We start from the raw sequence: 26,231 nt of genomic DNA, 5'->3' as shown, positions 1-26,231 counted from the left end.
TGCTTTATATAGAATAAAACTGAATAATTAGATTTTTGTCTTGATCGTCGTTACTTCTTGCTTTCTTAAACATTTAAACATTGACCCTAACCCTGAATTTCATGTAAGCTAAGGCACTGACAAAAATTCCTTTTTTTCTTTTCTTTTCTTTTCTTTTTTTTTAGAGAGAGATTACAGTAGACATGGGCCAGGATGAGGCGTGGTTGCAATCGAGATGCATGTAATGGATATAAAAGCTTTTCCCATCTCAGGCCACCAGGGGGCTTTATTGCCCCTCTTTTCCCCCTGTCTCTCGCTCCTTGACAGGTTTCTCCTCTCCCTTCCTCTCTCTGTCTGCTCTCCTTCAGCGCACACAGCTCGTTCGCACTGCTGTAGGAGCGTCTGTTGAGCTGCCGAGGCAGAGCAGCTCGCTTTGTCCGTCCTCTGTCAGCCACCTGTGCCGCGGATGATGCGGATGGAGCAGACCCTGTGTTACATGGAATAATTTCAGCATCATTGCTGTGTTTTTTCCTCCCCCTCTTTCGGATTTGCTTCTCTCTCCCCCCTTTTTTTAAAAAAAAAATTCGCATCGCCGGGCATCTAAAGTTGTGATGATGCCTCCGCTCAGCATTTGGGATTGGTAACAGCCTCCCGTGCGAGGGTGATACATCATTCGCATGTGATTGAAGAACGCTGTCTCTCGGAAGTGGACAAAACATGGACTAATTTTGCTTTTGTTTTTTTATACATTCACCATGAGATTATTACAGCTGTTTCTGATTTCCGGTGTATTTTTCGTCTCCTCAGGTAGGACAAAAGGCTGTCACTGATTTTTAAATGAACCGTTATGTCGCAACATTTTGCTTTTTAACATGAGATCAGCTTCATTAAATGATGTGCTGTTTTGCTTAACTTGTGACCAAACCTTCTCAGAAATAATCAGCTCTTAATCTTAACCTGACCTGACACATCTCCCCCTGAAACAAACATGATATTTTTTTCTAGCATCACAAGACTCTTTTTTTTAATAACAGTGGTTTAAATAAAATAAAATAAAATGTTGTCTGTTTGTAAATTAGTTATAGGTTTTGGGGTTGACCCTGCCCTGCGCATCAGCGTATTTGATGAACTAACGCTTGGAGAAGGCTTTGATGGAGTTACTCAGGTCCAGGGCTTCCACAGCGAGTCTAGAGCTTTCCACTTCCAAGGTACCATAACACACATTCACTCTGTCTCTGTCTGAAGTTAAAATGTAAAGCAGATGAGATGATGTCCATGCAAAGAACATGTTTTCCTATGATAACTACTCATTTCATTTTGTTTATTTCCTTTGTATGTTTTGTTTACACAACTAGAAAGGCCAACATGATGCAGCCCAGTAATCCACAGATCCTGAGCTGAGATGCCCGTAGATGTCTGATGTTAGATCATCGAATAATGCTGTGCACCAGATTCCTTTATATGATTCTTGTGTTTGTCTGTTCCTGTGTAACAGACTGTAAACTGCAACATACAGTGCATTATCAGTTTTTTCTCTCTATTTGGATTTAGCTGGGGGGGGGGGGGGGCCTCAGACTACCACCTGCCTGAACAATAGGCATGTTCGGTTTTCATGAAAAAGTGTTGTGTTGAGGGCAGGCAGAGGGGGAGAGATGGGAGGATCATACAAAGAATCATAGAATGACTGAGCTTAATCAGATTAGGCCGAGACAAAAATCCCACAGTCAGAGTTGATATATGAAGTGAGTCTGGAGAGTGAATGGGCCCCCTGCAAGAATTCACCCATTTGGTGATCTTCTGGAGTGTGTGAGTTTGAACAGTTTGCGTCGCTAAAAATGTGAATGGGCCGCAGAGTGATCATGTTGTCAGCTGCAAGGCAGTGCGTGTAGCGTGCAAAACAGAGTTGTCAAAGATGAGGTCGTGCTTGACTTTTTTAAATGCTTTTTCACTTCTTTTTTTTTTTTAAATTTCTGTCAGTGTTACGTCTTTGTTACTTGATGTCAGACGCTCATTACAATCCAAATGAAACTGTTAACAGCTCCATCACAGGGATGGAGATGTCTATCATAACCCAGGCAAAAGTAGCAAAAGAGGAAATTGTTTTTTGCTCCCAGATCAGTGGCAAAACAAAAGATATGGCGATGTAACACATCTCCACAAGAAGGTTCTCATCACGGATCACGTAATGTACCAAAGTGACGGCATTGTTTTGGGACAGAGAAACACCACAATCATTTGTCGACCCCGCCTCCTCGCTGATATCTTCTAATCTCCCTGCACAACCGCTGAGACAGCGGCACTTCTGCATGGAGCAGCAACTCCAGTATCTTTGTGAAGGCAGGCCATTTGATGTCCTCTGTGTAGACAACACTCAGAAGTGCTCTATACAGGCGGGTAGCAAAGGGAGAGTTAGAGAGAGAGAAACAAAGACAGTTAGTGAAAGAAGCTACCTGCAGGTTTCTTTCCACAAAATAAAAGGAGAAAAAGAACAACTATTCTGTGACTGGTACCCCTTTGTCATTGCGCTATCTTATTTTCCTACGATTCCTTTTGCTAAGTACATACAGTTATCCAGGCGGAGACAGCAGTGTGTTATTTATGGTAGCTTGCCTCCATCCTTCATTTGGGATGTCTATGTTAAGTCGATGATGTTGGGTGAGGGGGAGGCGGGCAGAGCTGCAATGGCAGAACGGACCTGGGCATCTGCTTGTTTGCAATCAGGAACAGAAAGGAGGAGGCACGTTCTGTAAAAGAGAAAATGAGTGCGGGAGCTCAAGAGAAAGAAGCTGGGATGGGAAGGAGAAAGAGAGAGAGGAAGAGATAGAAATGCAGAGCAGAGCTGTATGCCAGCTGTTTGATAGACTGTGCTGATTCCACATGTATGGAGGCTTGGCTAGCTGGGACCAGCAGACAGGCCCACAGTGACATTCCGACGCTCATTAGATAGCAGGCAGAACATATCCATGGCTGTCCCCTCCGCTGCTTGCCTGCCTGCCCAAAGGGAAGGCTGTTATCTCTGGGTGCTGGATGGAAGCGGGAGGGAGGGGGAGTAGCTACTGAGAGCTAAGAGAGAAGTGGAAGAGTGTAATTCACAGTATAGAAGTAGGTGTATGTCCACGTGCAGATAAGCGGCTGTTGTGTTGTGTGCTGTTAGTTTGCTGTATGCTGTTTCTATGCATCTCTGTCTGCTGAATGTGTTTGTTTTGAAAAAAAGGAAATAGGAAAGGAATGAGCAATGGGGGGATTTCTGTTCAGCGAACCCCTGCTGATGCTTTTGAAGGTAGCTGTCAGAGCTACATTGCATGACATTAGGAGAGGTGGACCTCAGGGACGGGCATAATAAAGGCAGAAAAAAAGGCCCCCTCCCTGCCCCAGGCTACGCTCCTCTCGTGCCAAGGTGATACTCAGGCTCGCCACAAAACCATCACATCATTAGCACTTCCCCCACAGTTTTTAATATCTAGACATCCGTATATCTATTGGTATACACGAGCAGGGAGGGGGGACCACACCCAGAAGCACTCCCTTCCCCCAACACACATACACCCACGCTCTCTCCCTCTATGGCTACAAGTGTATGGACCGAACTCATTCAAAGTGCAAACAACACAGTTGCTAGAAGCATTGTTTCAGCTGCAGCACAAGGCTCCCTTGTAATTGTGTTGGTCTGTGTTTATATGAATCCTGCCTGTCTCAGAAGCATGTTTCTGCTCATGCTGTTTAAACACTGCCAGAGAGGTGTTTCTTTGTATGTTGTGGTGACGACGCCCCTGGCTCCTGTGACACTAAAGTGTAACAGGATGGAAGAGGCTCGTTTGTAATGCTTTGTTAGTGCGCGCGCTTATTTCTACATCTGTATGAAGCAGGGAGGAAATGTCGGTTTGTTGTCCGGCATTTCTGTGTACGTCACAGATGTGCTTCCAGTGCAGAGGCTACACTTACCAGCTGTTAGTAACTATGATGCAGTGGAGTACTGTGCTATAGAAAGATGTAGAGGTTCAGAGGGCAATTCAGTCCTTCAGCGGCAGAGCTCTGGAGAAAGCTTGCGTACAGGAAAGCTACACTCTGCTGAATTGTATTGAGCAGGTTCACCGGGTGCTGTTCTGCAAACCTCACACTTAGAGGAAGGACAATAAAGCAAAATGGGAAAGTGGCTTCAGGAAATAATAATGCAATTAACACTGGCAAAAAGTGGTTAGCGTAACACATCATGCTGAACTTCTGCACGCTTCTTTTTTCTCACTGCAAGTGCTGCGTTTGCTGCTTCTCTTTTATTGAAGTTTCACGATGCAAATAGATTCAATTAAAAGGAAAAAACTTCCTGAAATAGACAAGAAAATGTTATTTAATGTAGGAAAATGTGCCAAAAGAATCCATAAATAATTAAATAGAAAAATGTGCTAATGGGGTAAAACTAGCATACCAATCTAGCTCTGCAGGAGTCCTTAAAATAACTAAGAATCAACACAACTAATTTGGCATACAAAATCTACAAAACAGAATGAAATTTGAGGTTTTTAGACCTTAATATGGAGAAAGATCCATTAAAAAACACCATTATTGGTGTATTGTTAAACTCTCAGTGCTTGCAGAAGCTTTCAGTTAAAATGAATATTCTACAAATCTTTTCTAAGATAATAGAATGGCTGACATCACTCAGATTTCCTTTGTCACACTGTCCATGACAGCTGCATTCACTTTCACTGAGATTGAAGCTTTTTACTCTCATATCAATACAAATATGCAGAGTTCAGCTAGATGCTTAAAACCATTTTACCTTCAATAAAACCATCTAGTGAATAACAGAAAATATGAATCCAAACAAAAACATAATCACTAAGCTCTGAGAAACCTTGGGTAAAGTTCCTCAGCCTTTTTTCACACTCTGATGCTGAATAGTTAAAAAGGTTAACTTTCTTTTTTGCTAAACGCATCACTGACACGTGTGTAAATTAAAATCAGTTACATCTTAATTTGTTGATCGTATGGACTTCAAAAAAAATCTATATCCAAAGTAATAGAGGAACAGAATCCACATTCCTCCGTGCTCCGTGTGAAAATGCTCTCCAAAGTGAATCTGAAGCTAACATGAAGCTCTTACAGCCTCAGACAAGTCAGTTGGGTTTTCCTGAAGTCAAAGAGTCCTTATTATGAAATTCCTTCTTTGTGGATTCACAGAGTGTTTCCTTGATGAGCCAACGTAGAGGGATGGGAAAAGAAAGTGATAATTTGGTACTAGAAGAGATTGAGTGTGGAAAATCCCTAGCTGACTGTCTCACACTGCCGTAGCCTCACATTAAGCTGAAGTTCTGCGTTTCTGTGTGGAACAAAGATTAGCGATTTTATCCTCATCACTCATATTCTAACAGCATGCAGAAGGCATCGCTTTGTGGCAATATGGGCTGGATTACAGCGACTAGTAACACAGGTTTATTGCATATTGCATACGTGCTGTAAGTGTCCAAGTGGTGTGTATTTTATCTTCAGCGGGCGTGCGTGAAGCTCTGAGGAGATGTAGCCTCTAATTTGTTGTGATCTGGTACAATTGTCAGTGCAGATACTACATTTTAAGGGTGCAAACTGTGCATGCAACTGCCAAATGGACTCTAAGGTAATATAGTGTAATCCCAGCCTTAAAATATGAATACAGGCATGATTGTATTCAGGTAGGATGAATACAAACCTAACAAGAAGACTATAATATGTACAGAAACTCAAGAAACTCATTCTTTCAAGAATTTTCCAGGACCAAGAGTAATTTTTCTTGAAAGTGTAAGGTAACAAAGGTCTGCTTTATTCTGCCTGAAGCCAATTTTCCCCAAAACATTTTGAAAAATTGTGCAGTGTGGACAATTTTCTTTAGCAGGTTTCAGAATAAAAACATTTTTAAGACTCAGGGGCTAATGTTAGACATTAGATGTTAACATAAATGTTAGATGTGAACTTTATTCTTAGCAATCTTTAACACCATAACATTTTGTTCTGCTTAAAGATGAACCAAACAGAATTGTCGGTGAAGCTGAAGCTAAAAGCAAAATTTACCTGAGGTCAGAGCTTGCTTGATCCATTCCACCTGCATTTTATATTCATATAAAATAATCCCATATCCTTCCATATACAGCAGTCGTTGTGTCTTGTGCTGTATTTCAAAGAAAAGTTGTCCAATCTTTCCTGATGACTGACATTATCCACAACTCCCTGTGGTCAGTCATTTTTGCTTGCTGCCTTCTGAGGCAAACCTGATCCTCTGTTCCACACAGGAGCTCCAGTGACCATGGAGGGGGAGATATTTCTATCCCCCCAGGGTTGTTATACAGTTGGGTGGCTGGAAGGCTGTCATTAGCTGTGTGTATGTGTGAATGTCAGACAGGCGGTCACCGAGGAGGCGATCTGAGAATTGGGAAAATATTGCTGGCCAAGGCACTCCTGGAGGTGCCCTTGGCTCAGTTTAGTATTTGTTCCAGGAGAGTGGAGACACAGCAGGGGGGGAGATGGTCCGCCGAATGCAGATTGCCTGAGTGTGGCGGAATATCTAGGAGCTGTAACGACCTTTAGGGGGCTGGTCTTTGTATATGTGTCTAGTGTATGTAGAGGTACCTTACCGCAGACCTCTGCATCCGTTTCTCTCTCTGTACTGACGCAGTGTTTGTTTAGAGTTGCGCAGGCTAGGCAAAATGTTGGCATTACAGTGTCTGCGTATGTGTTGCTGTCCACACCTGTTCGTCTACGTGCATGCGTTCACAGGCGATTGTGCGCGTGCATTGATAGTAATGAAGGGTTTTGAGTTTGCTTCTGGCGGAGAGTTTATCATTATTCTAATCCTCCAAGAGAGATATTCTCTTGCCTGTCCCTCCCACGCACATCCCTCTACACTCAGGCCAGCAGATAAAATGTCTTGTGTAAAAACATTGTGTAATATGACAAGTTTACATGGTTTATGGCAGCGTTGGGTCTTCCCTCCTCTGATTGCATCAATGCGTTATTTGGACCCCTCTTGGCTTTATACATTCTCTGCAGCTCATGGCTCAGTCCCTCTTAACTGATAGGAACATCGCTTATTTGGAAACTGTTGTTGAAGAGTTGTTGCAAAAGATGTAGGAGGTGTTATTTTGTTCTGGCAATCCACTAGAGACCGGAGAACGAAACTCTTCATTATTCGCATAAAAACGAGGCTGTAATCTTCATACTTAATATCAGCGATGCTGCTTTTAGTAGCAATTTCACTCCGAGAAATTTATAAATCGCTTACCAATGCCTTTTGCGTGGTGGGAAGACAGAAACTCGGCGTCTGTTCACTAGAAAAACTCCCATTCTGTGAGCGCAGGTCGACATGAAAGCAGTGTGTGAGAAAAGGATTGTGGCAAAGCTGGGCGTATCTGGCCTCTCACGCTGTGCTGTGGGGGCACCTGTTCGAAATGCTAAATGTGTTAGCTGATGATTGGTGCGGTTCTGCCAATATTTTTCTATGAGAATAGAGTGCGTGGGGGTGGATGGGTGAATGGGAGTGCTCGGCTTGTGTACCATGGGTCAGACAAAATAAGACCGTTAGACAGTTAAAGATTAGACGTGAAGCTGAGGGATGGAAATCGTGGCCTGAGTATAACTAATAAAGCAGAATGTACCCAGGAGATAAGATTAGGCTGTAGCCCTAAGCTGCGCTTCCGAGGGATGCTATTGAGCCTGAGGCTTTTGGAGATCTTTAGTCAGCTGATAAAACTCTGTGTGTCTCAAAAGCAGCTTCTTCACTATCAGCTGCTCCTTATAGCCTGTAAACATCGACAACAGATGACGTGAGATGTGTTATTGCACCGAAAATACGCTGATTAGAATTTTATGCACCGTGTCATCATTTTCAAGCTATTTTGTGTCGGTAACTCACATCAGAGTGGTCATTAGGAGCAGGTGGCTGTCCCATCCAGGCACTTGCCAATATATAATTGACCAAAGGCCCCCCTCAGCAGGGCCTTATTGATTTGGCACACGGGAAAGTTGTCCTACTCATCGCAGCACAAACTCATCTACTCGTTTTTCACGTATATGTTTAAAGGAATGCAGAGATGCTCCTAATACATATGCTAACTTAATCTTTGCCGGATTGAATTCATTCAGTGTAGACAGATCTTTTTGCTCCATGCCAATGTAGCCTCTACTCGACAAGCCCTTAAAGACCCATATAAAGATGCCCCTTCTCTTAAAGTAATAAGATGGGTGATGAGAGTTGTCCACATATAGCCAATGGCTCATAGCTGCCAAGTTGTAGAGCAGACAAGTAGTAGAGGTTCCTTGATCCTTACCATCCCCCCCCTGCCTCATCAACCCTGGGCCCCGCCCTGACAAATGCTCCTGCTGTGCTTATTTTGCTCATGATTGAGATGTCATTTTTACTTTCTGTTCAACTCATGGCATGACAGTAGATTGACCCGTGCATAATATCAAAGACTATAAATGTCACAATCTGGTAGTAGGAACTCAAGCGCAGAGCGGTTAGACGGCTCCAAAAACAGTTTATTTACAGCACTAGTGCACGATATACACAGTGAAGGGAAATCCAAACTCCAGGGAATCACAGGGAAGCTCTCTCACACTCGCTCACGTCTTCTTGCCCAAACTTACACACGTTCACACGGCAGGGCGGTCACAGGTCCGGGGAGGAAAGTCTCTGTAGCAGAAGAAAGGGAAGTCACTCACAAAGCACAGGTTCACAGGAGCTGGGAGAATCACTAACGTCTGTAGTACAATCATCCAGCGACAAGAAGATTTGTGTTCCAGCCTCAAATAGTGCTCCTAGGTGATGACAGCTGATTGTTGTCAGGTGTGTGGGCCAAGGGCGGGAGCCCACAGTGAGCTCCGCCCAGGCAGAGAGGGAGAGAGAGAGAGAGAAAACCAAACAACACATGTAGCCGGGCAGGAGACCATGACAATAAATATATGACTTTTCTTAATAAAAGCAATTAAATCTGACTACAGATTAAATTACCATTTAATAATTTGATGAATACAAACTCATTCTGAGATTATTGTCAGCAGTGCCATTTGGAATTGGTTACTAAGTAGGATCTGTTGATAGCAGCAGATTATTGCTCAGCAGAACCCCTGTTGCAGTCATTGGGCCATCTGTCCCACCCCAGCCAATGTCACTAGGATGATACTCCACTGGTGATGCAAAATGCATGAATCCCTGCCCTGTGCATTTCCTTTGGTGTGAGACAAATCTAGTGTACGCTTTTGTTTAAAGAGAAATGACTCAAAATATGCACCTAATGGGCTTAAAAGCCTGCATCAGAAGAAAAAAAAAGCTAATGCTTGCACTATAAGTGTACACTGCAAGTACCACAACTGAATCGAAACAGGCCTTTTTTTTAAAGCATGCTGTCATTGTGTCTTATGTAAGTGATGAGTATGCGTATTCAGTCTTCATCACAGCGTTTCTTGAAGTTTCACATTGCATTGTGTTAATTGGCTACTCCCACCAGCTGGAAGTAATGCTAATACACTGAGGAAAAGCCACCATGCTAGCTTCCTGGAGCGCTTAAGTGTGCCAGGGCATCGTGCATGCATCCCGTAGCTGGAAGTGAGCTCTTTGATGTGATTGCTTCTGAGAAACGTCATCTTTTATTGATGCTTCCATTAAAGTAACATAGACGTCTGTGTAGACTTGGTGGGGAGGGAAAGGGGGCACGCTGGTGGAACAGGAGTTTACCAGCTAACTGCACACAGAAAATACCCTCCCATCCACACCAGCACCCGTATTACTTATTTTTCCTCTAGTCCTCAGCTTAATACGGCTATTCCAATACTACACCTAGGAGTAAGTAACTTGACCTGATTTTTAAGTTAGCCTGCACCAGTGAGAGAAATCATTATCCCCTTTGGCAAATGATGACAGATGATGAATAATGTTGATCTTTTTTAGCAAGAGCACTTGTTATTTTCTAAGATATATTAGCAGCAGTTAAGTTATAGTAAACATTAGGGTTGAGCAGTTTTCTCCATAGTCTAATTATCTTATGCCAATAACCAATACCATAGCTGCCATGCAGCCATTAAGATTGAGGAATCTGCTGTACATTGTGCATAGTATGTGGTCCAGACATACAGCTGCACTGTAACTGCTGGCCAGAGAGGCAAAGACAGAGAAGAGGTTATGCCCCATTTCCAGCATAAAGAGAAAGAACCAGCTGGAGAGAGACGTTCACACACAGCCATAAATGATTTACACTTAAGTTTGCTTTAGGATTATTGTTCTTTTTATCATAGCTCTGCTAACTTGATCAGTCTGTTTGATGCATAAAGGTGGCTCACCTATCTCTTCCTGCTCTGGCTGTGCTCACCTCACACACAGCAGGGTCTTTTACCAGAAACTCACACAACACCTGGTGACATAAATAAGGTTAAAGACACGAGATAAACTAGCATCTCTGCAAACACACGGCTACATTAAGCTCCAATTTTAGAAATAGAAATGTTCCTCTTCTGTTTTCGCTTATTTTGAGATGAGAGTGGTTCACAACGGTAATTTGAAAGAGAGCAAATGTGGGAACGTGAACTTGTGTGTTCACACAGGAAAACAAGTCAAAAGGGAAAAAAAAAAGAGCACCTTGATTGGCAAGCTGTTGTCACGCACTCTGACTGTTGTTTATCATCATCCACTGATACAGCCTTAGTGTTGTAGGTGGGTGTAAAGGCCAGAACAACAAGGGCCAAATCATTATGGTAGATGACTATGGTTAGAGCAACTCCAAAATGACAGGGCTTGTGGCGCGCCTTTGACTAGAAGCGGTGAATAGCTGTCGAAGACAGTTTAAAAAATGGATGTAGCTACCGTGACATTACCCACTGTTTTCTGAAGTCCCATTTTGAAGACTTGATGAGATGAGTGTTTCTGACAAAACACAGGATGTGCGGGATCAACTTTGATGTAATTCACAGCTCTTTGAAGATGCTGGAGCTAAAAAATGTTTGTATCAGATACCACAGAGCATTCTCAGGTCTCTTTGTGTTTATGTGGGTCAATTATCCTACAATACAAAGGACAAACAGCATATTAGACAGAGGTGGTCATCACTGTCCAGCTGGTACAGTATTTGGCAGCAAAGGGTTGTTGCAGGCGGACAACTTCAGAAGTTTTGCTTGAGGTGAGATTTACAGCAGCTGGCCTTTATTAGGAAGTCATGAGTTTACAATAAACTATATATATGAAAAATTCTTGGACCAAAAACAGTACTCAAGCCGTTTTCCAAATGAATGCAGTAAATGTCAAAGGTTTTATTTGGGAAGTATTTGACTTGCAGCTTAATAAAGCTTTTAAGCTTGGCACTTTTTTGTTGTTCTTTAGCATTTTGCTCTCACTTTAAGAAATAAACTGTAATTTGTGCCAGTAAGTATGCTCTGAATGTTTAGTGCTGATTTTTATTTCATGAATTTAAATTTATCAGGCTTGTCTTATGTCACTACATGAAATATTTATAAAATCCCAGCAGAATGTTGTCTAGTTTTCCACAATACAGCAGATTCACTAGAGCACATTTTACTCATAACTTTCACATCAACTAATTTGTTATTCTTACTAAATTGTTAATATTATATATCAATAGTGGTAATAGAGTTAACAACAAAAGGAAAAGGAAAAGTTGTGTCGATTCACTGCTTCAACCAGAACTTCTGTTTTTCATACATCGTTAAAGGAGCTGAAAAAGAATAGATAACTCATTTAATTTTTATTTATATAGAACCAAAGCACAACAGCAACTCCCTTTTTAATGAGAAGATTCCTCATGTTTCTTCCATCTGTGGTGACTGGTTTGGGAGAGAAGGGAAGAGGGAGACATAACAGGAAACAAAGTATGGAAGAAAGCCAGTAATTAATAATAATTAATGATTAAATGCAAAGTACGTAAGTAAGTAAGCACAAAGAGTGAAATGCAGTGAGTGAAAAAGAAAAACTTATGGGAAACCCCATAAAGACTCAGGGTCTCTTGATCCAGCTCTAGCTAAAGACACATTGTTAGTTCTGGAGTTTATTTTCCCAGTGGGGATGTTTTGGTCAGATGAATAGACAGTCTTTCTGAGGACGTACTTATTGATGGTATTAATAATTTCTTCTAATCCCTGTCTTTAATCCAGGGTCCTCCAGGGAAGTAAAAGCTCCCGTGGAGGTCTCAGAGCAAATGGTCCAGAAGCTAAGAGGCAAGAATGAGTTTACTGTGTTGGTGACCCTCAAACAGGATCACCTGAACTCTGGGGTGATCCTCTCCATCCATCATTCTGAACACAGGTAAGATCACTTCTCGTTTCACCACGTGTGTAAAACGGCTTTTGTCGTACACAGGTAAAGTGGAGCATTAGCTAATTTTGGATTTATTTGCAGATACATGAATGGAATACACTAAATAAAATACATTTTAAGAAAGTTCAGTGATGCATGTGTATCACTGGGAAACTAAAGTATAGCTCATTTAGTACAGTGAAGCCTGTCAGAATAAATCTCCCTGCCCAATGATTGCAGTTTTGCTCTAAATTTAGTAACTCTCTGTTCTGTCATATGAGCAGACTGGATATTTGTATTTGATAAGCATTTAGATGTTTTACACACTAGTCAAATAAACAAAGAAAATCACCCTGTATGCCAGAGTATTATTCACAGTCCATCAACGATGCAAGCGTCGAGTCTGTAATTGTGAATCGAAAACTGATGAGACACTATCTGCAGTTAGCATGCTAATGTTTTCCATTACTTTGTGGTAGCTGAGCCGTTGGATGATCAGAACAGCAATCTAAATTCCACATAATGCGTTGATTGAACAGTCTGTACATTAAAGTCGGTCCTGAGAAGAGAGCTCACAGGGATGTTAATGACTTTCTCTCACTGATGATTAGCCTTCCCAGCCATTCATATGCAACAAAGCAGCACTGCATGGTTTCATTTAAAACATGGCAGAAATAATTCAGCATCCAAAGTGTTAGCTAGTGCGTTTATGGAGTCAAGATGAATGTGCATGCATGGCTAGGGGAGAGTAAATCTATTAGATGTGGTTTGCAGATAAATCAATTCCATTGCTACACTGTCTATTTTTCTTTTGAATAATGTTTCTTGAAAATGACTCTTGTTCAAATAAGTCTGTCTTTAAAACGCTGAGGTGATGAGTGTGTATCGGCAGCTCTTTCCATTAGTGTCACTGTGCTGGGTGAATCTCGGTGGTGTGGAGAAGAGGATTCTCCTGGAATGCTAATGCTCTAACGTAAAGAGTTGAATCGCTGCATGCGGGCCATTGCTGTGTGCTGCTGATGTTGCATTAGACAGCAATACAGCACCCCTATGTTTAGCCTTTAATGTGATCAAATTCTTAATAGAGGAGTTCAGACAGTTTTGCATTTCTTTGTGTGACAAATACATTTTTTTAAGCAACACGACTTTGTAACACTGTAAGACGCAGGAAGGTGTCACAGAACTTACCATGGTTTTTACTTAAGTTGCTGGAACTTTTGTGTTGCAGGTTCCTGGAGCTCGAGAGCAGCGGCCAACGGAGTGAAGTACGCCTTCATTATCGCACCAAAGGGCAGCAGGATCACACGGAGGTGTTCCCTTACAGCCTGGCTGACGACCAGTGGCACAAGGTCTCTGTCGCCATCAGTGCATCTCACATCATACTACATGTGGACTGTAACAGGTAAGATCCTGAATTGAGAGTCTTCGCTTTTAAAAGGAAAAATACAGATTTAAGTGTCGCTTGTGTATCAGCTTCAAACTTTGCATGTACTAATCTCATGCAACATACCGCGCAAGGACCTTCATTATCTGAATGACCTGATCTGCCATAATATAATTAATTCACATAAAATCTGTTTTCTGAGTTTCTGCAATGAGTTGCATTTGTAAGCCTCCAACTCACACGGCAATAGATACTGCTATGTTAAATCATGTAAAAATTATTGCAATGACTCCAGGCTTAGAGAGATACCGATTTTAAATTTGGGGAAAAAAGAGATTTCTCATACTGAATTAGCATGTGGTGCTTTAATTTAAATAGGACTTTAAATTACTTTAAACTAAGTGATCAAATCTATTCTGGATCATCTTTCAGGGTTTTTTTGTCTGTGTCTTTGCATGGAAAAATACAATGTGTAATATCTCTCCAAAAGCAGAAACTCACTGAAAGACAATAGTGAAACCAAAACCTGTTAGGTAACAATACGGCGCTTTAAACTACGGTTTGTGTTTTTAGGCCATGGCGTGCTGCGTTGTGTATGGACCGTGTTCACTTGCTGACTCTGGCATGCACGTATCGACATCGGCCATATGTCTCATGGGTCCGGCGCAGGTTGAACTCACCTTGAGGAAACCGGCGTTTTTACATGCCTCTGCTGCTCACTATGACATGGGAGTCACTGTTTGCGTGTGATGATCCTTCTTGGCACGATAAGAGAACAGACGGCAACGCCATGTGCATCCAAGAAAGCATGTGGCTATCTATACCCTGCATAGGGAAAGAGTTAACAGAAGGATTTAAAAGGGCAGGACCTGCAGTGTGGGTGGGGGGTGGGGAGGCATCTTTTCATCACATGAGCCAAACAGGTAGCATAACTGACTTTTTTGTGATTTTAGCCGTTGACCAATTTATGATCATGTTTTTTCAGGATCTATGAGCGGGTGGTGGAACCTCCCTACATGGACATACCCGAGGATACTTCCTTTTGGCTCGGACAAAGAAACGCTGCTCATGGCTTCTTCAAGGTTAATGCTGCAATAAAAACCTCTTTTCCAGAATATATGCATGCTGATGCCTCTCCTGATCTGTCATTACTAAGCCATAAATGATTCAGAATAGCACAAACAAGTAATTCATTTCAGCTGCGGCACCATCTTTTCACCCCGTACTCAGTCTTGGTTTATACTGTATCCTTTCCCTCTTTGTTTGGCTTGTTTGTTTTTATTTATTATAGCTGTTGGATTTAATTGCATGCATTTCTCAAGGCTTACCATTTTAATTTGAGAGCTGCTCTGCCTACCCTAGGAATTGACATTTTTTTGTCACTGTTTGTTCCCTGTGCCTTAGTCTGCAGCTAAGCCCAGTGCAATTATCTCAGCAACCCCCACCATGCTTATTTGGGAGAAATCATTAAATAGCCTCTGGACTATGCTCATTAAGCTTAGTCTATAGTATTGTTTTTCAGACAGAGAGACTTATATCGCCTCTTTCAGACTAGACCGCACTCCCGAATTTCCCACCTGGGGAGACTTGCTGGGGCAAAATGTCAGCTTACTAGCAATTTTAACTACTTTAATCAATCTGCTGGTGACTAGGTCTGTGTTTGATGGTGCGGTGATGGCTGTGTGTATGTGTACCTGTTAATGCTTTATACACTATGTCCTGGCATTTGAATTTCCTCTGTGTTAATTGGTTGATGAAAGAAGCTCTGGAGGTCACCCACTAATCTTGTCACACAGCAGCATCTGTGAATCCTTGATTAGTTGCTGGGAAGACATCTCCTTTTTTTCTTTTTCTTTCGTCTTTTTTAAACACTACTTCATTAGGACACATGCACGCCCACACACATAGAGAAATGGTCAATATCTGTATGTGTTAGCTAAAAATGAGAAAATCATCAAGACTTTAGACAGAGCACATGCACTGTTGCTTCTTTACTCAAGAAGTTTGTTTGTTTGTTTTTTTACATTCAGACACTATAGATAACTAAATGTCTTATCTAGTAACTGAAGTTATGAATTCTATCAAGTCAGAATTTTTCAGTAGTTCATTTTTTTCTTGGCCTGGTAGGGTATCTAATTTTTGCAGATCAAAAACTGGATTAATTTTTTCTATGTGTTAATATTAAGTATTTTCTCACTGCCCATTAAAAAAAATCCCTCTTTACTTTCTAAAATATTGTTGGGCACAGTTATTAAATAATAGCTCCCTTCTTTCACACAAACACAACAATATTTAACCACTAAAAATTTCCTATTCAGGGATGCAAGCAAATAACTGTAATTTGGCATCTTAGTTTAAACAAAACAATAATGTGCAAGTAATATGCAATACACATTATAACACAGTTTCTGTTTATAGTTTGTAGCAGTTGTATTTTGCAGAATTTATACTGTGCCGGTAAGTAAATAGTGTTATTTCAAATTTGATCGACACAGCTCCTATCTTCTGCCATTTCTGCACGTTACCGTGAAAAATCAGCAAATAATTTCCCCAGGATTTTAAATTTATGGTTGGCAAATTGAAGTGGCGAGACAATTTAAAAAAACAATTTCTCCTAAGTTGCACTGTTCCACTTCTGTAAAGGTAATAAATGCACCCATGGAGTGAAATGGACCTGGTTACTATGGCAACAGAGTGTCTGAACACAGGTATGTGTTTGGGATTCGGACGTAGGACAATTTGGACTTGTGAAATGATTGAATCTCTATCTCCTGTTTATGCTTATCAGAGGAGATTGGAAAAAAAAAATCCACGTTCCAGCTAAATTGGCCACATAATTAACCTCCTGTAGGTTTGCAGATATGAGATGATTGATCAGAGCGACAGTCTGGGACACATATTATCCAACAATCACCCAACAACCTGTCTGTCATACTTCACAGTGAAAAACACAATTCTACCTGTTTATTTTTGTGAGGATACATATGCTTGGGTCCCACATTATCTCAAACATTAATTACTTAGACAACTTAGAGAAATATTACCACCCTACCCACACTCCCAACTCTCAAAGTACTCATGTATTTACTACACCTGCTTGATGTTTCTTCTATATTTTTCTTCTTTTTAGCATGAGGTGTTACTCCCTATGATCAAAAGGTTGTTATGTCTGTGTATGTAGGGAGTGATGCAGGACGTGGAGATCCTGGTGATGCCACAGGGTTACATCTCACAGTGTCCAGACCTTAACAGAAGTGAGTGCAGTAATCCCATTACTGTTGATTCTGAATAACCCTCCAACTTAGTTTACACCGATTTTAACTTATTTACCTGCAACCCCACTTTTAGATTACAGTATAGATAAAACGTACATTTTGTATTTATTTGATATTATTATTTATTATTAGTAGTATTTTTAAATCCTGAGTAGCGCTAAGGCGTTTAACAGTTGTGGGGTGTTTTGCAGTTAGTCAATCAGCAAAAAGTGGGTTTTCTTGTGTGATCGTTATCCTCATTGTTGCCACGATTTTGATGATGGTTCAGTTTTATTCAGTTTTGCGAGGACAAAGAAACCAGCTGTTTATATCAGTGCAAAAAGCTGTGAAATTTTATCTGAGAAAATATGCTAGATGAAATAAACTGTATCAGGCATATTTCAGAAATCGGTTTCACATTACTTTTAAGTGGCAATCTGTGAGACTATTTGATTTAGAAATGTTCTGATACAATGTTTTTTTCCCCATTCAATCACTGGTTGTACAGTGAAATGTTTTATTGTGCGCTATGATGATGTGTTTTCACTAGGAACCTTTTTTATATTCCAGGTGGCTGTTTTACCGATCTCATTGTCAGAGTTTCTGCAGACAAAAACTATTTTTGCAGAGAGTGAAAACCACACACCCACACCTCATGCTTTAAAATGATTTTTCACATGGATTATATGTTCCTGTCCCTCAAAAAGTTTGCTTAATGTGTTTTCCAGTAAATTACACCCTTTTACAGAGAGGACATTTTTTTGTAATATAAAATAACAAGTGAAATTTCCTCCTTCAAAGAAAAACACATTAGCAAGTATTATTAATGTTATTATTAATTATTAACTATTACTGTTAAACTACTGAACTGTTTCTACTATTAAAAGTGTTTAAAAACTGTTATATTGTTAGACAGGTTTTTATCTGCTATAGTTATGATGCAGTTAACATAGATTTTTAGATATGATGACCACGTTATTGCACGTACTTAAGTTACTTTTGTATTGTTCCTTGTATGTCAGCATGTCCAACCTGCAATGATTTCCATGGACTAGTGCAGAAAATCATGGAGCTACAGGATATACTTGCAAAAACATCCAGCAAGGTAATGTAATGTGTATGTTATTTGTGCTGATTTGACATTTAATCCAAAACAGAGAGAGGAACGGTAATTGCTCCTTTGAATTAAATGAGTAAAATATATCCCCTTGTCAGTACGGTTCTGTTATTAACATTCACAGCAACAGGCATTCAGAGCCGTATTAACATTTGGCTCTGCCTATTAATGAACTCTTTTCTCTTCTGATGGAGAGACTGAGAATGTATGAGGTGTTAATAGTATGAGTTTTGTGATGCTACTGGTTTGCTTTCGAAGCTCCTTTTTTCATGTGAATATAGACATAGAATGAGGCTGACTCATGTCTTCTTTTCTACTTGGTTTTTGTCTTTCGGGTGTGTGTGTGTGTGGGGGGGTGTGTGTGTGTGTGTGTGTGTGTGTGTGTGTGTGTGTGTGTGTGTGTGTGTCGGGTGTTGGTGGTGCAGCTGTCCAGGGCGGAGGAGAAGATGAATGGGCTGGATGGCTGCTATTGTGAGAGAACCTGCAGCGTCAAGGGGGTCGTCTACAGGGAGGATGAAAGCTGGACAGATGGCTGCAGGAATTGCACATGCACGGTGGGGCTTCTCACGAGGGTGCTCGACTGCTTCTGCGTGCATGCTAGTGTGTGTGTGTCTGACCATTAAAAGGAAAGGGGAGGGGACATTCGGTTTTGTGATTGTGTGCATTTGAACATACTGGGTCTGAAATTATGTACTTGTCTCGCTGTGTGTGATTATATGTTTGCAGGCATGTGAGCGAGATATGAATGTGTGCGGGCATTTGTATGAATGGGATATGCATTTGTGTCTGACAACATGCATTTTTAATCATGCATTGTTGTATTTATTGTATCGTGTGCATGCCTCAGTTGATGTGCGACTGTGTATGCAAGCGTCTGTGTGTAGACATACATTCTCTGCTCTTATTGTAAGCTGCCTTTTTGTCTTGAACCCCTGTTGATCAAGTGTGTGAAGATAGGGGTTTGGGTGAGGTAGAGGTGCAAAGTGCAGGGGCACCGTTGTTGACAGCTTGTAGTATCATTATTTTCATGCACTAGCTTGAGGGTTGCCCTAGTTACCCAAGAAAAGATACTGTATTAAAAACCTCCACAGTACTCAGGATTAGACGCATCAACAGCAGTGCTTAATAATACGCTATTCTCTCAAGGGTCTACTTTGTGCTGCACAAAGTGTGAATAATTGCCAAAAGAAGAATTATAAGCGGCTGGAGATCTTGTGCTTGTACTACATCGACAAACAGATTTCACTGGCTTTCAGTCTACTCAGCTTCGGAACATGAAACTCATTCACTGCTACTGAACTGCTCCAACCAGCCAATGAGATGACTTTGCGCACCACTGCCCAACATGCAAAAGATAGGAAATCACATATCTCTCAGTGCACCGCACCTAATTGCACTTGACAGATGATAATTATCATCAGGGATTTGTTCTACCCACTCATCCAATGAAATCGCTTCATTCGTCGGGATAGATGTTTTGCCACTCCTGGGCTGCAATTAAGGCATTAAATGGGATATGTTCTTACCTTATGTGTGGTAATTAGCTGTGACCTTTAAAATTCAAAGGTCATGCATTAAGATGTTATCAATTATGTGGATCAGGTTCATAAATGTTGCTGTCACAGAGCTTTCATCCGTGGAAACTATGTTAATTACAGTAACAGCCGGAGAAAAGGAGATAGTATTGAAATATGTTAGATATGCAGATTACTGTAGAAATCTTCAGTTTAGTGGATTCGCAGCACAGTATTCATAGTCCTCGGCTTGGCCAGAACCCTCTGAATATTTAGAAGATGCAACATAGGATTTGGGGGGTTGAGTAAGCTGCAAACATCTGTGCATCCTGTGATTTATAATGTATTTATAATGGCATAATTACAGTCTAAAATGCATTAATTTCAATAGCAGCCTTGCATGCATTTAGCCTATGCCAGTTATACAAATGGGGTGAACAATATAATAGAAACATCAACATAATGTAGTAGTTCATCATTACCAAAAAATCAACAAATACTAGCTTCATAAAAATATAATTTATTGATGGACCACTGTGTTTAGCTTCAATTGTATGTTGGACAGTAAGGATTTAAAAATGGCTGACAGAAATTCCAATGTATGTTTGAAGTCCAGAAACAATGTTATTAGCCAATATCAGCCTTTGATATTAGCTGTTTCATCATCATTTATAAAAGCCAGTACATAAATTAAAAAGGAAGAGATGTGAGAAACACCCTTCAACTATTTTATGAGTGTCGACACTGCATAGATTGCCCACCAGAGGGCGCTCTGTAACTTTCCTGCAGTACCCCACCAATTACCACCAAACAGTACTGCCAGGAGTTCTCGAGTATTCCAAGTAAAGATTATATTTAATTAGCATTGTTATATTATGTTAATGAGGACAATTATTGGGGAAATCTATTTGCGTTTGAAAGAAAAAAACAATATTGGCCGACATATCAGATTTTTAAATCACCAAATATCAGTGTGGGTATCGGTAAAACCCGATATTAGTTGTTTTCCAGTTTTTCCAGTCTTATTTTTTAATGTTAAATCCTAATTATTATATATCTTGTTCAAAATGTAGTATTTGCCCAATTTAGGCGATTATTTCCAAAAAAGAAAATCAATATAAATATAGTCAGATTTTTAGAATTGTTGATACTGAAGTAATATGTATCAGTTCAAGCACCAAACGCCCAGTGTCACTTGAGTTCTACTAGTCACTCTTTAAACTAAGTGTTGTGTTTCTCTCTACCAGAATGGCACGGTGCAATGTGAGGCCATCTCCTGCCCTCCCCCTCAGTGCCCGGCGGGCACAGTGCCTGCCTACGTAAAGGGTGCCTGCTGCAAGGAGTGCCAGCGTGAGTGAAGTACCCTTAACCTCAGCACCCTCCTACACTCATACAATCATGGACACAATTGCGCACAAACGCGCACACATAACAGCAAAACAACCTCCATCACCAGATTTAGAGCACATATAACGCCTCCACAAGGGCTGCCTGACAATTGACCAGGGCTCTGCTGTGTTGCTAAGCTACCTCCTAACATGTCTCTTGAGATGAGTCCATCCTTTTTGCATATACATGGACCAATCAATTATTCACTAGCTGGCTTTCAAAACACAGATGGCCACCAGTCACACAGACATGAGCCAGTAAATCTGGGATCGCTGCATGTGATGTAAACTAGTTCCTATTTATGGCATGGCATGTTGAGGCTGTGAGAAAAGTGAAGAGGAAGGGAATGTGAAGGGTCTAAAACGATGCTCATAATCACACTGGCAATAGTGTCTCCATAAATGTCCATTTATTAACTTTTGAACACTGATATGTTCTAGCTGGATAAATAATTCCATTTCATCACATTGCTACATAGAGGGTCTGTTTTTTTTTTCTTTTTTCCGAAAGACTTTGAGCTAAGCAATGAACTCTTATTAGCCTCTTCACCGCAGCACTCTGCATCTCATATTCTCTCAATTCCCCTCTCAATAAAAATGGATTTCAGTGGGTATTATCGTATTATCTTTTTTTTTTACATTCTGCTGATAGTATCCCAAATGAAACTTTAACAGATGTGATATATTTTCTTTTGAGAGGCAAAAAGAACTGCCCGCCAACTTATAGAACACAATCTAGCACATGCATTAAGCAAAGGAATTTATTACCGTACGTCTGAGTGTTTTCAATAACTGGTGTTCTCACCTGAGATGTGTTGAAGGTTACACACCATATGAGCGATAGAAAAATGTACCAGACTCTGTGCGTGTGTATAGTATTTCTTAGCAGATTTGACTCCACGTCTTGTGCAGGCTGACTTCATTTGAGAGCTTCTTCATCACAAGCACCCACGCACTTCTGCCATCCCTCTTCCGGCTTTGCTTGTAAGCGAATGACACAGTGAAAATGCTGCAAAAGCAAATAATAGACAAGATTTACTCTCTATCAGGAAGAGACAATTAGTCTGGGATGCTAATCATCTCGTGTCAGCATCTTTTTCCACGGAACCATAGGCCTAGGCCGATACGCAGGGGCTTTAAGCGGGACTGTAAATCTGCTGCCGTGTTACCCAAATACAAACACGTAGCAAGTAATGCCCTTAAACTCAATATCCCTATTCTCCCTTGTGTCAATGAGGTAGACAAACACACAGCTAATTACACGTGCTCTCGCTTTGGAGAGAAGTGTACCGCAAGTTTCCTTGCTACAAAGACATGATTTGCTCTCCAAATTAAAGGCTTATCTCACAGCGCCGGGCCTTCCAGGGAGGAGTTCTGAGTCTCTATGTTTTTGTGTGTGATTGTCTGTCAAGTAGAGCGCCAAATGGCTGTTTCAGAAGTCCTTCGCTTTTATGATACGCTGCTTTGTGATAGGGCCTGACCTCCAGTGTCAATCATTTCTCCCCCTTGTATCAGACTAGATCTGTCTGACCCCAACTGCTCATCAAACACACGCTTTCTGCCCATGTGATTATTTTAACCTCCACCACCCCAAGAACCCCCAGTTACATGAAATGGCTTCTCCTCAGTGCCTCACTCAGGAGTGCTTTCTCCCTCTGCATATTAATTATGCCATCACTTCTTCTGTTGTTACTTAATTGAGTTTGACACGCTTGATTTGGTTCAACTCTACTCACCTGAGGGCTTTAAAAAAAAGGTCTCACAAAAAAAGTGTAAATAATAAGGACAGAGTGCGTGATGCACGTTAAACAGCACTGTTAAATAACTCTTGACATCTAACTAGTGTTTGCGGTCACGGCTGAGCGGAGACGCACAGATTTGGGTTCAGCAGTTACAAAAAGAGAACAGTATGAGTCAAATCTTTTTCAGATGAAACAAGAAAAAACCTCACAATCTGAACAAGAGCCTCTATTCTTTACAAACAACAGCAATTCAGATCAACTTCCTGTTAGATCCACATCATCTACGAATTTCAAGAAAGGTCCCCTAAACAATTTCTAACACTCCTTACTTTCCCTTTAAATTGTTATTTCAAATGGAAGCTCTCACATCATTTGTCTTTTTTAGTTTGTAGCATTTGGTCATTTTCTAAAACAATGCTGTTAGCTTTGTGGCATTTAAAAAACAAGGGTCATAATGTTTGCTTCCTTTTTTTGAAGTAATTTTGTTTGTCTGGATATAAACCAAGTAGAAATGAGCTCGGGGCTTGTGCAATTTCTGTTTGAGATAATTTTCTTACATGTCACTCTGACCTCTTTTCAAAATATTTGAATCTTTCTGCTCTGCCAGCCTGGAGAAAAATAGTGTCTCTTTATCAACTGTGTATTTAGCTTATGGGCGTGGTGCATTTTTTTAAAATTATATTGATTTAACTTGGTGGGAGTTACACATGCTTGCATTGACCAGTTTTTAGTGTATTCACCACCTGCAACACATGCCAATTTCCTCTGCTTAGTTTTCAGCAACCGAATTGTTGTTCCTTGCGTGTAGCTTAAACTGTGAGCTCTCTCATGATAGGATGTAAGCAGATTATAAAATTCTGATGAGCCTTTTTTTAAAGAGCCTTTTGTCCTCATTATTTCAGCCGCTGGTTGTGAGGTCTAGTAAATTAGTTATGATGATGCGATTTTACAATTCAGATTAAATTTGTATTGGAATTCTTCAGAGAACATGCAGATCCCAAATCTTTTCAAGCCGTATAAGAAGCTCCAAACCAGAATGAAGCATCTGTTCTTCCTGGGGTGAAAATGTGGTTACCCCTAATTTGGGTGATATTGTGACAGATTGTTTGGCTCTTTTAATTATTTTCCCACATCATACTAAATCATTTGTATGATGTCAGAGAATATATACACTGCTCAAAACATTAAAAGAACACCTTTTCATCAGAGTATAGCATCAGGTCAGTTAAACCTCTGGGATATTAAACTGGCTAGTTAAGTAGCAGTAGGGTGTGTGTGTGGGAGGGGGGGGTTTATTAATTAGTTTCAGCTGCTTTGGTGTTAATTAAATTAATAAGAGGTGCACCAGAGGTACAACAATTAGGCAACTTACAAAACAGGAATGGGTTTACTGTTAGATGCCACTCTGTTGCTTTTGCTAGTTTTTGCAGTTCTGGATCCTACAAATTCAATTACACATTAATACGTGCCATTGCCAGAAGGTTTGCTGTGTCTCCCGGCAGAGTTACAAGAGCATGGAGTAGATTTCAGGAGATGGGTAGTTGCTCGAGGAGAGCTGGACACGGCCGTAAAAGATCCTTAAACCATTAGCTGGACTGGTATCTGCAGGAACAGGATGAGCACCGCCAGAGCTACAAAATGAGCTCCAGCAGCACACTGTGTGAATGTCTCTGACCAAACAATCAGAAACTGACTTCATGAGTGTGGCCTGAGTGCCCAACATCCACTAGTGGGCCCTGTGCTTGCTGCTTGGCATGATGGAGTCTAATTGGCATTTGACATAGAATATCAGAATTTTGCAGGTCCACTACTGGCGCTCAGTGCTTTTCACAGATGAACACGTGCCAGAAATGAAACGTTCTGGAGAAGCCATGGAGAACATTATGCTCCCTGTAATATGGTTCAGCATGACTGGTTTCCTGGTGGGTCCATAATGATCTGGGGAGGCATATCCATGGAGGTATGCACAGACCTTTGCTAGGCAGGCTGACCACCATTAGTATCAGCACAACATCCTTGGACCAATGTCAGACGTTCCTGGTGCACAACAATACCCGGCCTCATGTGCTGAGGATATGCAGGGAGTTCCTGGAGGATGAACATTGTCAGACAAAGATGACACACATGCACTTAGGGGCCACACGAATCACTCAATACTATTCTGTATTATTATGGGTTGAAAGCCTGCTGCATCATTTTTTCAATTTGATTTTTGGAGTATCTTTGAATTCAGCCCTCTGTAGGTTGATGATTTTCATTTCCATCAAGTGATGTGGCATCCTGTCCTTCCAAACACATTACCCAGTCCATATGACTCATGTATACAGCATGATTTTTTTCATATTGAGTGTTGCTTTCAGTGTGTCCCTTTATTTTTATTTTTATTTTTATTTTATCAGTGTATATATGAAGAGACAGTTTTGATCATTAGGTTCGATCTAAGGTTTTACCGATGAATTAATTTGAAAAGAAAGAACAATAAAGAAAATTCAAATAGAAAGTCATTATTTTCCAATTAATGAGGTTATGAATTCAAAATGAATTATGGCCATCTTGTTTTTCTTTGCATCTGATTGGTAGCTGAAGACATTATTAACTTATTAAGGGCCAATCTGGGAAACCAGAAGGCTTTTGTGCTGGCTTAACCTATAGATAATATTTTTTTGAAGGGACCATGTCCAGTGGCTATCCAGGCAAAGACTTACTATTCTATTATGTGGTCCTTGTTTACAAATGCAGATACATTTTTAAAAAGCTAATAAAAATTGCTTTTGTTTTAACTACAATAGATTACAATAACACCATATAAGAAAGTGCCGTCCCTGCTTTGCTCTCTGTGGAGATCATTGATCTGCATGTAGCATGAGCCTAGCTGCTCTACCTTATCAATAGAATCTGAATACCTATATGCAAAGAAATAAAAAAAATAAATAATGAAAATGTATTCAACAGCTGTTCAAACTCAAGCATCATAAGTACTGAGCTGTTATCTGTTTGGAAATGAAAGGCGTCATTGTTCGCATCCTTCCATCTCCAAACCCGGCAACTGCAAGCGCTTTGTTGCATTCTTCATTTGTATTTTTTTACTCACATGTAATTCTACGGCTTTCACACAGTTCAGCTAACATTTCTGCTACTCTTTGGTGATCATTAAATATTGTCTAAATGTCTTACACCAGCACATTTTTTGGACCTGCATTAATTAATTAAAAATAGGTCACAGCCATTTAAAAAAGGGAGATGTAGGGTTATTATCCTGTGCAGATGATAAACCAATGCAGATTTTAAAAAGCAATGTGTTTTTATGTGCATATTTGTTTAATATTTGTTCATTGTGCCATTTATTTATTTAATTATTTATTTGTGTGCATTTATGTGTCTGCTAACAGCTGTGTGCTTATTTGGTGGAAGAGAACTGGTGGAAGGAGATCAGAAAGCTGTACGTGACTCTGCTGGCAGGTGCCTGCTGTTTGAATGCAGGGTAAGTCATATCAGCACACACACACAAAGGCACGCACGCAAGCAAACACACACACACACACACACACACCCCTATACAAACACACGAGCAAACACACACACACACAC

General features: G+C 40.6%; 1 protein-coding gene across 2 annotated transcripts in view; it reads left to right on the top strand.

Annotated features, from left to right (window-relative positions):
• The first annotated feature begins 316 nt into the window (after positions 1-316).
• The window catches only part of nell2a (neural EGFL like 2a), an 84,019-nt gene continuing 58,104 nt past the window's right edge, over positions 317-26,231 (top strand). The window contains exons 1-10 of one of the 2 annotated variants that reach the window (XM_005927783.3): positions 317-786; positions 1,059-1,187; positions 12,103-12,253; positions 13,473-13,646; positions 14,614-14,710; positions 16,810-16,882; positions 17,905-17,987; positions 18,425-18,553; positions 20,761-20,863; positions 26,033-26,124. In XM_005927783.3, coding sequence (XP_005927845.1) covers positions 735-786; positions 1,059-1,187; positions 12,103-12,253; positions 13,473-13,646; positions 14,614-14,710; positions 16,810-16,882; positions 17,905-17,987; positions 18,425-18,553; positions 20,761-20,863; positions 26,033-26,124 — 1,083 coding nt within the window. In that variant the 5' untranslated portion in view covers positions 317-734. Of the gene's footprint in view, positions 787-1,058; positions 1,188-12,102; positions 12,254-13,472; positions 13,647-14,613; positions 14,711-16,809; positions 16,883-17,904; positions 17,988-18,424; positions 18,554-20,760; positions 20,869-26,032; positions 26,125-26,231 lie in introns of both variants that reach the window. The other variant, XM_005927782.3, reaches the window with a different exon arrangement.

The sequence above is a fragment of the Haplochromis burtoni genome, unplaced genomic scaffold (assembly GCF_018398535.1).
Source record: "Haplochromis burtoni strain Fernald_Lab_line unplaced genomic scaffold, NCSU_Asbu1 Contig_104, whole genome shotgun sequence".
Taxonomy (NCBI): Eukaryota; Metazoa; Chordata; class Actinopteri; order Cichliformes; family Cichlidae; genus Haplochromis; species Haplochromis burtoni.
The sequence above is the reverse complement of the archived record's forward strand: the minus strand, read 5'-3'. Positions and strand labels throughout refer to the sequence as shown.